The sequence below is a fragment of the Palaemon carinicauda genome, chromosome 44, assembly GCF_036898095.1.
Source record: "Palaemon carinicauda isolate YSFRI2023 chromosome 44, ASM3689809v2, whole genome shotgun sequence".
Classification (NCBI taxonomy): domain Eukaryota; kingdom Metazoa; phylum Arthropoda; class Malacostraca; order Decapoda; family Palaemonidae; genus Palaemon; species Palaemon carinicauda.
Window position 1 is genome coordinate 19,148,322 of NC_090768.1, and position 14,306 is coordinate 19,162,627.

Below are 14,306 nucleotides of genomic sequence, written 5' to 3' on the forward strand. Positions count from 1 at the left end.
AACTTTGGCCTTCCCCTCCTCCTTCCATCCAATTCCATGTTCATGATCCTTTTACAAACATGGTCTTCTTCTCTTCTCTTTACATGACTTAACCATGACCAAGGTGTATTCCTGCATTTAAGGGTAACTAAAGATGGTTTTGTATACTACAGCAAAGAAAGTGTGGTTACTAACCAGGTTGTAACCTATTATCATTAGTTAAGGTCAAAATATTGACTTATTACTGTTACCCCAATAAGTAACGACAGAGACCGAATTATGTACAATTCTGAACTGAACATCCATTACCACTAAGTTACCTAGTGTCTACTTAGCCAAGTAATAATGTCGAACCTAAGAAAAGAAAAATCACTGAACTTACAGATATCCTAACCAGTAACGGCAAAATGTACAACACTATTTTCCACCTCCATGAAGAGTCTGAATTTGTCGCTATATTAGGATAAGAATATCAATGGTAATAATTTAAATATCTATTCATCAGAAGAAACATACAAGCATCCAAAATTTATATATATATTCAATCTTATGAATTACATTGTGAAAGCTATAGTTTACTTATAAATTCGAAAGATGTACACATTCTTTTAAATAAATATAATGAATGGGTACTAAGACATCCTCCAAGATCAAACTATAAGCACATTTAGATTCAGAACATCTATACCAAAGGCCTATATGTTAGAGAGAGGTGTAAAGGGAAGTATGAATGTATCATAAATAGATTAAATTGTCGAGAACGACGGATATCTTTGTATAATACATACTCTTGGCAAATAAATTTTACATTCACAAGTAGAACAGCATACACTATCCAAAAAATAATGTTTCCATTTATAGAAAAATATATTTGATCTACTTGAATTTTCATTCCCACACCAAAACGAACACCAATTTCTAGCTCTAAGAAATGAGAGAAACATTTTACTTAAGACTACCAATTCCCTCATCACAGACATAGCATTCATGGCATTTCTCGTTTTATAATTACCACCTTACTTTAAATTACTACTTTTAAGTACTTAATCGTCATAACTGATGAAATAACTGACAGGAGCAGCTCCATTGGAACTCATGCTGAAGAAGTAGCCATTTCCACCAGGCCAGTTAATGCCTTTAGGGAGGGTCTTGATACCTGATGGAGAAGTGCTTTTGCTGATGGTTGAGGGAGGAATAGTATTCAGAGAATTGAAGGAGCTGCTTCGCTTGTTGGTGAAAGGCTTGCTGATTGTGTTTACTGTGTTACTGCTAAAAAGGGGCTGTCCAAAGCCGTTGTTGTTGGGTCCGGAAAAGCGGTTTGCTGAACTTTGGAATCCATTGCTGTTGAAACGGTTGTTGGCAAAGCTGTTGAAGCCAGTGTTAGAAGAGAAACCATTTCTGTTGAAACTACCGGGGTTACTGTTGAAAGTGCTTACGAAAGGTCGAGGGGTGTTGAAATTTGTTCTGAAATTGTTTCTCTGATTATTGTTTGCGAACCTGTTGACGAATCCATTGTTGTTGAATCCAGTAGATCTGAATGCATTGTTGGCTGGTCTTCTGAAAGTGACATGTACAGATGAATGAGTAACTACATCACCATCGTAAAAATAAATGCTTTAGAAATCAAGAGAACCATCCGCGCTCTGAAACATTCCTGTTCGAAAATAAGTGATAATCATATATCTGATTTTACTCCCGTGATATGAAATCTTCGTCATATATTACGATAAAAAATGCGATTAAAATTTTCGAATACAAATATTTCCAAAAAAAAGAAAACTACTATACTTTATTTCGCTCTCAAATGACCCAGAGCTAAATTAATCCTAAAAAGTACAGAGAAAACGTCAAATATGAATGACCAATTAATTTAGGCCCTACTATATATGAAAACACATTAAAGGAAACTTTTTAAATGTCTCGCCAACTTCTCTTGGTTTCTTACTTCCATAAATATTACTATATGAATGAAAAATTTATACCATTGTATATAAACACACAACTATATAACTGTACGTGAATATCTGAATATAAATTGTAAGCAGGTACAACCTTTAATCCCTTTAAATTATTAGAATAATCAAATTATGCGTATGATGTGAAAGAACACATTTGTAATTTTATCAAATTATAAGCAAAATACGTAGAAAAGCAAACCCTTGTTAATTTACACAATTCTTATTAGCGATATCTGCGGTAAAGTGGCATGTCCATGGCCGATATAATGTGTAAAAAGAGAACCTCACCTTCAATAGGAAGTTTTCTAAAGTTATATGGATAAGTTATAAACACCAACCCTTTATATACATGTATGTATCAAAAGGCTACTCGAGTGATAAAGGATAAAATCCCAGGACGTGGAAATAATAATGACAATGAACACGGGTATGATGAGAAGACATGGTTGAATTAGTAAATGTAAAACTACGATATGACTTTTTAGAATAACAAATAATACCTGTTCCCGGAATATGTTCTAGATGTGAAAAAATGACAATGGCGCATATATATATATTTGTGTGTAAGCTGATGAGAAGCGCGATTCCCGTCACCTGGTATTAATGAACCTGTTGTTTCTGAAGGCGTTGCCGGTGATGGCTCCAGAGGCTCTCAGGCGTGTCAGAGCAGCCCTAGCCTCAGCGCGGTCGTCAGCATCGTCGTCGTAGAGGTCCTCGTACAGATCTTCCAGAGAGTCGTCATCGTCGAAGTCGTCGAAATCATCATCGAAGCGCAAGAAGCTCCTCTGATTGTTGATACCACTTGTGCGGAACTGTTGTGGAAATGATAGAAATTACGAGTCAATTGGACATCTTTTCATTCATTACAACAGCCTGACTATACAGGGCATTTACACCTGCTTTCACCATACTGTGGCAGGACTGACTAACTAATCTTCAATCAACTAGTCACAATCACCAGGGTCCCTAGAACCGAAAAATACGGTGTCATTTACTATAGTTCTATGAAACGAAAGAGTGAACTATTAACTTCACGGTTACGAACATGTTACCCGCACAAAATGCCCCTTTAAATTGGGATTTCATTAATTAGATTAATTGATACAAAGAAATTTGCCATGTAAAATTTAGCATGCTACAAATCGAAAGCATCAATATAAAAATTGCAGTTATGGATACACCATGCTATGCAAAATGCAGCATTAAATTGATGTACAGCTTCCGAAAACACAAAACTGCAACAGTGACTTATTTTGAAATTACTTTGATAGAATATACTCTCTCTTCACTGTAGATACTATAATTTTAAGAATTAACGAAATGAAGTAAACGGTCACCTTGTAGAAGTTAGGATTTGAAAAGTTTTCCGACAGACCTATTGCCGTACCCGGAATTCTTCAGCGTTTTTCATAGTTTTAGGTCTACTCCTAAGATGGTATGTACGGTTACAATTGTTAACGGGATCTTTAGTAGCTTTGCAAATACAGGAGCTACAATGACCAAAACCGAATTATTTCCATTTTAAGTGGATCAAGTGATATGTCTAAACGTCTTAGTCAATCATTAAGAAATATGACCAAACTCAAATATCATAACAACACTAAGCCATAATCAAGAGGTTGAAATAAGATACATTAAATCACAGGTTAAAAATGACAATCTTTACTAGCAAAAAATAGTCATTAAACGAGTATAAGACCACTGGCGTAAATGGGGAAGCTATTTTTTTGTAAACTGAGCCAAATATTTTGATACATTTTTTTCCTTGTGGTAAAGCAGATAAGATTTCAAAACTTTAAAACACTATAACTTTTAAGAATATTGAAAATACAGATTATCGGGACAAAATTTTTCTAAAGTTTACACTGTAAATACATACAGTGCACACACACACACACATATATATACATATATATATATGTGTATATATATACATACATATATATATATATACAGTATATATATATATGTATATATGTATGTGTATATATATATATATATATATATGTATATATGTATATATATATATGTGTGTGTGTATATATACATATACACATATGTATATATATATACATATATATATGTATATATATACATATGTATATATATATATATATATACATACATACATACATACATACATACTTTTCCTGTGGTAAGGGGTAAATTAATACAACCTTCATGTCGTAGAAAGCAACTAAAAGGACAGCTGCTGCACTGCAATTTTGGGTTTTAGCAAAAGGCGAGGTCCACTGCCAATAACTGTAGAAACTGACGTCTTGGAGTTGGACTATTTAGTCATAGGTTAGGACCACCGCCAATAACTGCGGTTGATGACTGTAAAGCCATGCGATCGTAAAAACCCTATGCCAAATTATAAACCATTCCTGATGCTATTAAAGGGCACATTAGGCAACAACCGACCCCATTATGTGGGGATAATGATGGGAAAGATATCTAACTATCTATATATTAACCTATATACACATACACACGTACATATACACAATATGTATATGTATACACATACATGCACATATCTATTTAGATATATTTAATGTGTACATATACAATATGTATTTTAGAATGGCTTTTTATTATTGTTATGAGAGGTATAACAGTTTGATTTTGCTGGGTTCCAGCATACGTAAGTGTGTCTGGAAATGAGAAGGCAGATTTAATGTCAAAGAATGCTGCAGCTGAGTTGCTACTAAGAAGGTAGCCCATTCTCTGTGATGATTTCGTACCTGCCATTAAGAAATTGTTTTATAATAATTGGTAACAGTGTTGGAATAGTCTAGATGGAAATAAGATGAGAAAAATAACGAGTGTTATATCTCCTTGGAGGTATAATATGATGCCCCGAAAGAGGAAGACGTCTCTTTGTCGTCTTCGTATTGGTCACACTCGGTTGGCACACGAGTTTTTGATGACTGGGTAACATCAGCCATATTGCGATGAATGTTTGGTACTCTTTGACAGTGAGGCCTTTGTAGATCGAATGCCTCACTTATCGTACCGAAAGAAATGAATATCTGTTTGAGCCTCGAGGTGAGGATGGAGGGTGCATCCTTGCCAAGATTCTCAGACATGATGTGTCATACCATACTAGTGGTATTTTAAGATTTATTTCAGAAGCAGGTCTTCTGAAAGCTATTCAACTGTCATAAGGACTGTTTTACTTTTATTGTTTTAAACTCAATTACCATTTATTCATCTATTTATTTATAACAAATAATAACGGTGTCAATGACCTTAGATGTTAGAATGCCAGGTAACTCCTAATCAATCAATCAAGAGATACATAATTTGATATATTTCTTGACCTTTACGTTAACCTTATTAGCATTTTGATAAAAGAAGCTAAAAGGATCTAGAATTATTAAAATGAGTAAAACATGCAGTTGCTGACTAACCTGGCCAAACTGAGCCGTTGCAACAACCAACAGCGCTGACAGAACAATCTGAAAGTGAAAACGATTCATGCGTTAAAATATGAGAAAACACTTTATATAAATCTCTCTCTCTCTCTCTCTCTCTCTCTCTCTCTCTCTCTCTCTCTCTCTCTCTCTCTCTCTCTCTCTCTCTCACAACAAGACAAAACAAAACCTATACAAAACCATTACATTATCTTTAAATAAATTGTTGATTATATCCTGAAATGTAATGATCCTATACTGTACAATATCACATAATTTTTGACATACAATGCTTCAATGCACTGTATGCTTGAGAAACATATATGGAATTGGACTATACCAAACCTACATATAAAGGTAGTAAACCTGAAAGAATAAACCATGGCGTTATATTGAATAGAATTACTGAACACTGATCACTAAAAACAGACGCAATATTGAATAAAGAATGTAATGCATAAAATTTCACTATTAAAGGTTTAAAAAAGAATGATTATGATATATTTAAAGTAAACCTAATATAGCTTGCCTCGCGACCAACTTTAGATGCATACATGAAAGAAAAGAAACTCGAGTTTTCATCTTTAATTATAGGTTGTTGAAAAATGTTTTGCCTCTGGGCGCTAAAAAGAAGAGTCAGAAAGACAGTATTTACAAAAATATAAATATAATTTTTTCTATTTTTCACTCAAGGAGATTTTCTTATTTCACATTTATCTTTTAGTTGTATAATCGTAAAATTTTCATATCAATAACTTCATGAGTATCCCCTACTCACGATTTCTATACTAAAATATCCCCTACTTTAGAACCCACCTGCTCTTAGGTGGATTTGATTGATTAATTTGGGCTTGGGAGGCCATTCAGCGACCAAGGTAAAAGTTAAGAAAATGAACAGCAATTATTCTTAAGTAATACCTACAGTGCACCACAAGAAATGCACCATAGGCACCACCCCAGTCTTCCAAATGAGTGCATTAAGACGAACCTGAAATTTAGTTGTATGAGCATTGTTTGTACCACAAAGGAATAAGGAAATTCGCACCTAACCCTAAGGCCGGGAACACACAAGCGACTCTGTGGCGCCACAAAGACACAGGATCGTGTGGCGGGGATGTGGTCTCCCATAGGTTTCCATTGTTTTCTAGCGACTGTGGCAAGCGACTGTGGCTCTCTGTCGCTCATCCCCGCCACAGGCGTGGCGTGGCTTTGAAAACAATGGAAACCTATGGAAGACCACATCCCCGCCACACGATGCTGTGGCTTTGTGGCGCCACAAAGTCGCTAGTGTGCTCTCGGCCTATAAAGGAATCTATTATTAAATCATCCTCAACCAGCAATAAATCAAGGTTATACAAAAACATTATACATACTATTTATAGCCCGAAATTCTCTCTCGCATTCGCATCCAAAGCAGTAAGTGCCGGGTAAAAAAAAAATGTAATGAGCATTATATATCGAACTTTCATCTATTAGGTCAGCTAAATTTTGTCATTACCTCTGAATGTATTGAATTTATTACCAAATTTACCAATTGTTCTTATCTCTGACAAAGACCGCATGACTGAAGTTAACCGGTTTGATTCGCCCAAGCATATGTGGCTCCAAAATAGGAATATGATTTCATTCGTTCCCGTTATAAATTTCGTTATAAATGGACAAGACTTACCAGGTTACATCCTCACTATTTTCTGTCGCACACAATTTGTTTTTATTACCTAGTAAAGCCTGTAGACAAAGAAGCGGTAAATAGCTACATTACTTTAGAATTCAATATTTAAAAAAAAAATAAAATTGACCGACTTCCCATTAATATGTTAGCAGCTAAGTGTATCGAACCATAAAATTAAGATATTCCACATATTATTCTATAAGCTTTTAAGAAATTAGTCACAAAGGATGATTAACATGATTGTTTCAAACACTTTACTAAAATTTATCCATTTTACAACATCTTCCTTAGAACACATCCCATATTAGCCTCACTATTAACATAAGTAGGGTAAAGTTACCCTACTGTATTGCCTGTGGCCAGAGGAATAATGCCAGTGCACACTTGATTCGCTGCTGATCTTTTTGTAAAGTGAATTATCATACGTACTCTGATATGAGCCCGAAATTTATATACATACATACACACACACACACACACACATATATATATATATATATATATATAGATATATATACACATACACATACACACATATATATGTATATTTATACACATATATACACACAATATATATACTGTATATATATATATATATATATATATATATATATATATATATTATAATCATAATTTACGTTAATAGTAATAGTCATGAGTGAATCCCAATCCTAAGATCGATCCGTCAGCAGGTATCCTTGCATTTTGACTGGATGACACCAGAAAGAAAATACAGGGGAGGCAAGGTCAGGTGTCTGCTCTCTGCCCTCCAGACTCATTTGAAATTAAGACTAACTCCTTTTTTTCACCACCTGCTATGTGTGTGTGTTTGTGTGTACGTGTATGTGTGTGTGTTTGTGTGTGTGTTTGTATGTGAATGTGTGTGTGAAAGTGAATGTGTGTTTGTTTGTATGTGTGTGTTTATGTGTATGTATGTGTTTGTGTGTATGTAAGAGTGTTTATGTGTTTGTGCGAGGATTTTTCTTACTAGAAAATAAATGTATCTTTTGTTTTTATATCCTGTGGTAGCTTCAGTATAATAAAAGACTATTTGCCTGTATAAAACTTGAAAGAAAAACTACATGAAGCATTTAAAAACACAAAAGCATATAAATGACTAGCATTTCTTTATCGTTAACGTCTTACGAAAAGAATTATCTAAGCTTGAAACACCACCTTCCAATTTATATTTTTGGAATTCAGTTTTTAAGAGAAATAAGAAATATGGATGATACTCTTTCAGTTAGAGAATTCCCAAGGACTCTCCTGCAACAATCTGATTATTCTAAAGCTCTGGCCAAGTTATTGTAATCCATTAAATTTCATAAGCTCAAGATAATTATGTCCAATCGTCTGACAGTGAAATGTATTCCCTAATCTCTCTCTCTCTCTCTCTCTCTCTCTCTCTCTCTCTCTCTCTCTCTCTCTAATCCATTAATGCTCAAGCATTAAATCCAAGTTGGACGATCTTCCCTGTGCTTAATATAATGCTTTGATGATGGACGAAACCAAATGGGTAGTCAAGAGGCTGGAGGCACTCATTGATGATGGCCAAACCGATATTAATACTAGGATGCGTAAGTTCATGCCGAGGACACCTTTACGAAATCCCGAGAATATTAAACAGCAAATGAAAAAAGAAAAGTGTTATCCTTCTATTCCGCCAAGACCTCCCATGTGTTTCATAACTAGCAGCTATGTAGGGAACGATTTTTTTCCTCCTCACATCTCTAATATAAGTCATTTTCGTTAAAAGACATCTCCTCCTATACATAAAGTTCATGCAATGGGATGCAGCTGATTATTCTATTCCTATTTCCTTTAACTTTGCTAAAAGTTATCAGGGGTTGCAACTATCAGGATCAATAACTTGCCTAGTGAAGTTGTTCAAATGAGAGAGAGAGAGAGAGAGAGAGAGAGAGAGAGAGAGAGAGAGAGAGAGAGCTGTCGGGCTAGAAAAAATCTTTTTCTAATTATACTAAAATTCCCCTTATTTGTAAAAGACTTTCATATACAAATTCCTACATAAAATCAATCCGCTACAATTGAAAATCCAATACAATGCAAGAAAAATGAAAGTGATAAACTTAACGTGAATTAACTGCTCCGTTATACTTCCGCCTCCATCAGGAATCTCTGGTTAACCGCAATTTACGATCAATCTTCAACAGCTCCTCGCTCGTGACGCAGGTAGTTAAATGGCCATGAGCGAGGCGCTGTAGAAGGCGAAGGGTTCAAATGGCAGTATTAGAAGTATAAACGACACAACTAACGTTACTTGAGGTTCTTTAAAGACTACACAACAAAACGTTACATTTGAAATCTAGTTTGATAAGATAGGGGATGCGACTTATACTATATACAAAATCAATGAAGTACCAACAATACTGGCCAAGCATAAATTATAAATGCGATGCAACGTTGTACCAGACAGAAACTATTATTATCAAAACTTTGGAATTGGACTTTGATTTTAAATCTAAGTCTTACAAACTTAATCTTTAAAAGCTTTCCAACAACGAAGATAACACGAAATAGAAAAAACAAAACTAAAATTAGCCAAGCTGACTGCAATAGCAGATCCTGACACCTTACATTACAGTAGATTACAGCGCCAGAAAAATTCCCGTTTATAACACTTCCAGGAGAAGAGAAAATCCCAAACGAGACAATCAAGTCTCTTCTTCGAAAGGTCACGTAATTTAAGGACGGAAAAAAAAAAAAAAAAAAAAAGGCGGCTGTCAAGTATTACAGTTCATTGTAAAAAAAAAATGAAAATTGTATAAAAAAAATCGTGGGAGGATTTATGGCGAAGAGGATAACGATTGACACATCACCGTCGGGAATGGCGCAGGAGGTGCCAAGGATACCCGTGTCACAGGGTTATGTCGGATCGACCTTAAGTGGCGTCAGCTCTTCCTACGATTTGCTTCTTTTTAGTGAAGAGAATTTCTTTCACTCTCATAAAAAGGATTGAGGATAAGACGGGTGGAGGATAGTTTGCAAACTGTTTATTCAAAATATTTTATGTCTGTCAAGTTGATAAATATTTAATAGATGCAAATAATGTCTGTAAAATAATTTACTCAAAAAGCGAATATAATATCCCCAAATTTAATCATTTTCTTAGTCATTATTCAAAATGAAATAATAGTGTATTAAATTTGTCCGTACAAAAACGCTCACGTGAGAACATATACACCCATGTATATTTATGTATGGATGTGTAAGTTTACACACACACACACACTATATATATATATATATATATATATATATATATATATATATATATATATATATATATATACATACATATATATATATATATATATATATATATATGCGTGAGTGTGTATGTATGTATGTATGTATACACAAACGTATGTATGCACACAAACATATATATGTGCATGTATACATATACACAATACAGCAGTAAACACATTTTCGTTTTCCTTTCATACCTACTTGTTCCCTGATTATAATTTGATCTACTAGTTTATTCTATGGATTCTTTTCATAATTCCCACTTACTCAAGAAGGATACTAAAGTGACAAAAAACATACTCATGTACAAAATATATAATTAGAATAATTCAAAATATATATTTTCAAGCTACACTAGTATTTCACTCATGCAAATAACATAATCTGAAATCATGATATATATCTTTTTTGAAATAATTAAATTTTTTTAATGCCGGGAACACACATGTATGTATGTATGGATAAAATCTCAAGCATATATAGAACGCATCAATGTGTACCATATTAGATAAGAAAAACATGGCTAGAATAGTTTCCTGGGTCCGATTTCGCGTGTGGCCCCAGTCAAACTACTTTTCGACCTGAATGATGACACAGTGGGAGGAGACCGGTTTTGCGACTCTCATTTTCATCTGGTCTTCTTCAACTTTATTGCCAGGTCTTTTCCGCTGCATCAAGACCCGTCCTTATAAAGAAAACTGGATTTCCATTCAGCCCAAGTGTGGGGCAAGCGTACACCTCACATCTGACAGTATGAAATCGACTAGTTCCCATGGGATGAAATATGTTTAGTGGTCATGGAAATATATGAAAAATACGGCACTCGAAAAATTTAAATTGAAACGAGTATCTATTTTCGAATGACTACTGTTGGTGGTGCTTCCTTTTTTGCTCGCAAGGAAGACACCATAAACATAAGGTAGCCAGACATCTTCCACACAGAGACTATTATTACATCACTTTGGAAAATTAAAGGCTTGGAAGGAAGGGGCAGGATTACGGGAGGAGGAGGAGGAGGTCCTTTTAGATATATGAATTTGAGCTGAATAGAAAGGCGTCTGGGCCTGTGAGGCCATTCAGCGCCCCATTGGAACAGGGGAAATCCCAGCAGTTGTACTGCAAGTAAAAGTTAGAAGAGGTTTGGCAGAAAGAAGGAAGAAAGGTAGTGGAAACGGAGGTAAACGAGGTCGTTTTGGAACCTGCAGAGAGAGGAAGTTGTAGTGAGGAACTGACAGGGGAAAAAGCTGGATGGGGAAGATTCAAATAAAAGTTGGGGATTAATGGTATATTCTTTATAGCTTTGAATACTATGATTTTCATAATTCTTATTCTTGTGAGTAAAATATAAAAATTGTTTTGTCACTTACTGGCAAGGAAAATCAAAACTAAAGAGCATACTTCGTATGAAGTTGAACTTTCATAATTTATGTTCAAATTTGGTTTTCAAGAGGGGGCCAAATCTATATCAATATAAAACCATGAGAGAGAGAGAGAGAGAGAGAGAGAGAGAGAGAGAGAGAGAGAGAGAGAGAGCTGGGAATGAAAGATTTATATATTTTAGACAACTATTATCTCTTCAAGCTAAATTTTATCAGAAAGGGAACAAAACCATATTAGTTTAGCTTAATACACAACAAAGTATACCGAAATTCCTTAAATCATAAGCATAAAAGTCCACTCAAATTTCTCGTCTAGTAAACTTCTATCTAACTGATAAATATAATCCGACAGTGGTTGAAACGGCAGGTGAAGAGAAGGAATGTAACTACTTTACGTTAAAGGAAGGGGAGACAATGATATAATTGCGCTGCAAATTATATTCATCCGCTTTAATTCCTCTTAGAATGTCACCAATGCACGAGACTGCAATGACAAAGGAAACGTACGTACCAGGTATAGTAAATGTGTACAATAAACATTGGAAGGCGACTAAAAATATATATTTTTGTTCCAACCATATATGGAGGAGAAGCCTTGGAAATGCTTACTTCACACGAACCTCTCTGCTTACAAAAAACTAATACTTTTGTCCCTTATAAGAAGATATATGAAAAAACCTTTTATGAAAATGTAAACGCTTGAAACTCAATCTTCTCAGAAAAGACTGAAATTGTTTTGTCTAAAATTTCCAAAAAGGAAGAGTTAGAGACAAAGAAAAGTCATATTATTATTATTACTTGCTAAGCTACAACCCTAGTTGGAAAGGCAGAATGCTATAAGCCCAGGGGGCACAACAGGGAAAATAACCCAGTGAGGAAAGGAAACAAGGAAAAAATTCAATATTTTAAGAACAGTAACATTAAAATATTTCCTATATAAACTATAAAAACTTTAACAAAACAAGAAAAGAAATTAGATAGAATAGTGTGCCAGAGTGTACCCTCAAGCAAGAGAACTCTAACCCAAGACAGTGGAAGACCATGGTACAGAGGCTAGGGTACTACCCAAGATGTATATACAATAGTTATACTGTTAAACAAAAATCGTTATCCTCCAAAGCTGTAAGCGGCCCTGACAAATATGAAGACAAACAAATAACCTGCTGATCCAGTGCTGGGAATAACTGGTCCGGATACGAAATGAAAAAGAAAGATGGCCCAAGAGGAATATCCTGTCCTAGTTCTATTGCACAAAGGTGAGTCGGGGTCTGAACTCATGAGCGAGCCCAGTAAAGTGCTTTGTGCCTTAAATGTTCATTTCTGCATTTCAAAATCTTGTGGATTTTCTACTTTCACTTCTCTCCTCCTTTTGGTGAGGATTTCGGTTGAAGATTTATCTATGTTAAAGAAAAAAATAATAGAATTTTGACATCCATTTGAACGTCAAGGTTATAAAATTCAGAGAGAGAAATGCTCATTATAGAAGCGAGGATTTAAACAAATACATGCAAAAATCCAACTTTAGCATTATTGATATATAAAAGAAAAAAAAATTCTTAATTTGTACGCAGTACTGGCTTTAGAAATCTATCGCTCTTTTCGGGTGAAGGAAATAAAAATACATTTTACAATTACCTTACAATCGCAATATTTGAAAGTAATATTATTACCAGACAAAAAATGAATCAAATCTTCCTCAAAGAATAGCGATGGTCAATATATAGTATTAAAAAAAATTCCTTTCCATAACAGAAGAACTCTTTATCATCTTCATTCGTAACGCTCACCATAAGAGATCACTTTACCAGATAACTTTTATCGTTTGCTCTTTAATAGTGTTATGTCTATAAAATATCAGCTTGTCAAACTTCAATTATTAAGAGTTTGGAAATATGAATACTTCAAAAATTTAATAGGTTTGAAGGGAAATTATCCGGGAAGATATATAAATTAGATTTGAAAAAAAAAAGCGCTTTTAGGTAAACTTAAATTAATGCTTCTTAAATAATGGATGGCGTTCATTATCTATCTATCTATCTATCTATCTATCTATCTATCTATCTATCTATCTCTCTCTCTCTCTCTATATATATATATATATTATATATATATACACATATATATAAATGTACATATACATATATATATATATATATATATATATATATATACACAGACATATACTTATCGATGTGTATATATATGCATTTGTTTATAAAGATATAAATACTTAAACGCGACCACAATGTGCATATATATACATACACACACACACACACACACACACACATATATATATATATATATATATATATATGAAACCACACTAACATATATGTGTGCGCATATATATATATATATATATATATACTATATGTATGTATGACCCTCATATAATGTTGACCACTCTCAGCAAATATTTTCCTCAAAAGAGAGAGAACTTATTGTTACACGTGGAGCCAGATCCCCGTATCTAATGACTAAAATATAATCTACGAAATAATGCGAAGGAAATTAAGATTATTGGCCTTACGATTTAAATTACATTAAAGAAATTCCTTCTTATACATTTAATTATACTATCGCTTCCTCCTTTGACCTTCGTCATGATCACCTCACCGTGGTATTT

At 34.1% G+C, this 14,306-nt stretch overlaps 1 protein-coding gene across 2 annotated transcripts in view; it reads right to left on the bottom strand.

Annotated features, from left to right (window-relative positions):
- Window positions 1-458: 458 nt before the first annotated feature.
- LOC137634443 (putative uncharacterized protein DDB_G0275317) overlaps window positions 459-14,306 on the bottom strand; it is a 17,865-nt gene continuing 4,017 nt past the window's right edge. The window contains exons 2-4 of one of the 2 annotated variants that reach the window (XM_068366840.1): window positions 5,354-5,401; window positions 2,547-2,749; window positions 459-1,536 (exon numbers count right to left, since the gene is read on the bottom strand). In XM_068366840.1, coding sequence (XP_068222941.1) covers window positions 1,023-1,536; window positions 2,547-2,749; window positions 5,354-5,401 — 765 coding nt within the window. In that variant the 3' untranslated portion in view covers window positions 459-1,022. Of the gene's footprint in view, window positions 1,537-2,531; window positions 2,750-5,353; window positions 5,402-14,306 lie in introns of both variants that reach the window. The other variant, XM_068366839.1, reaches the window with a different exon arrangement.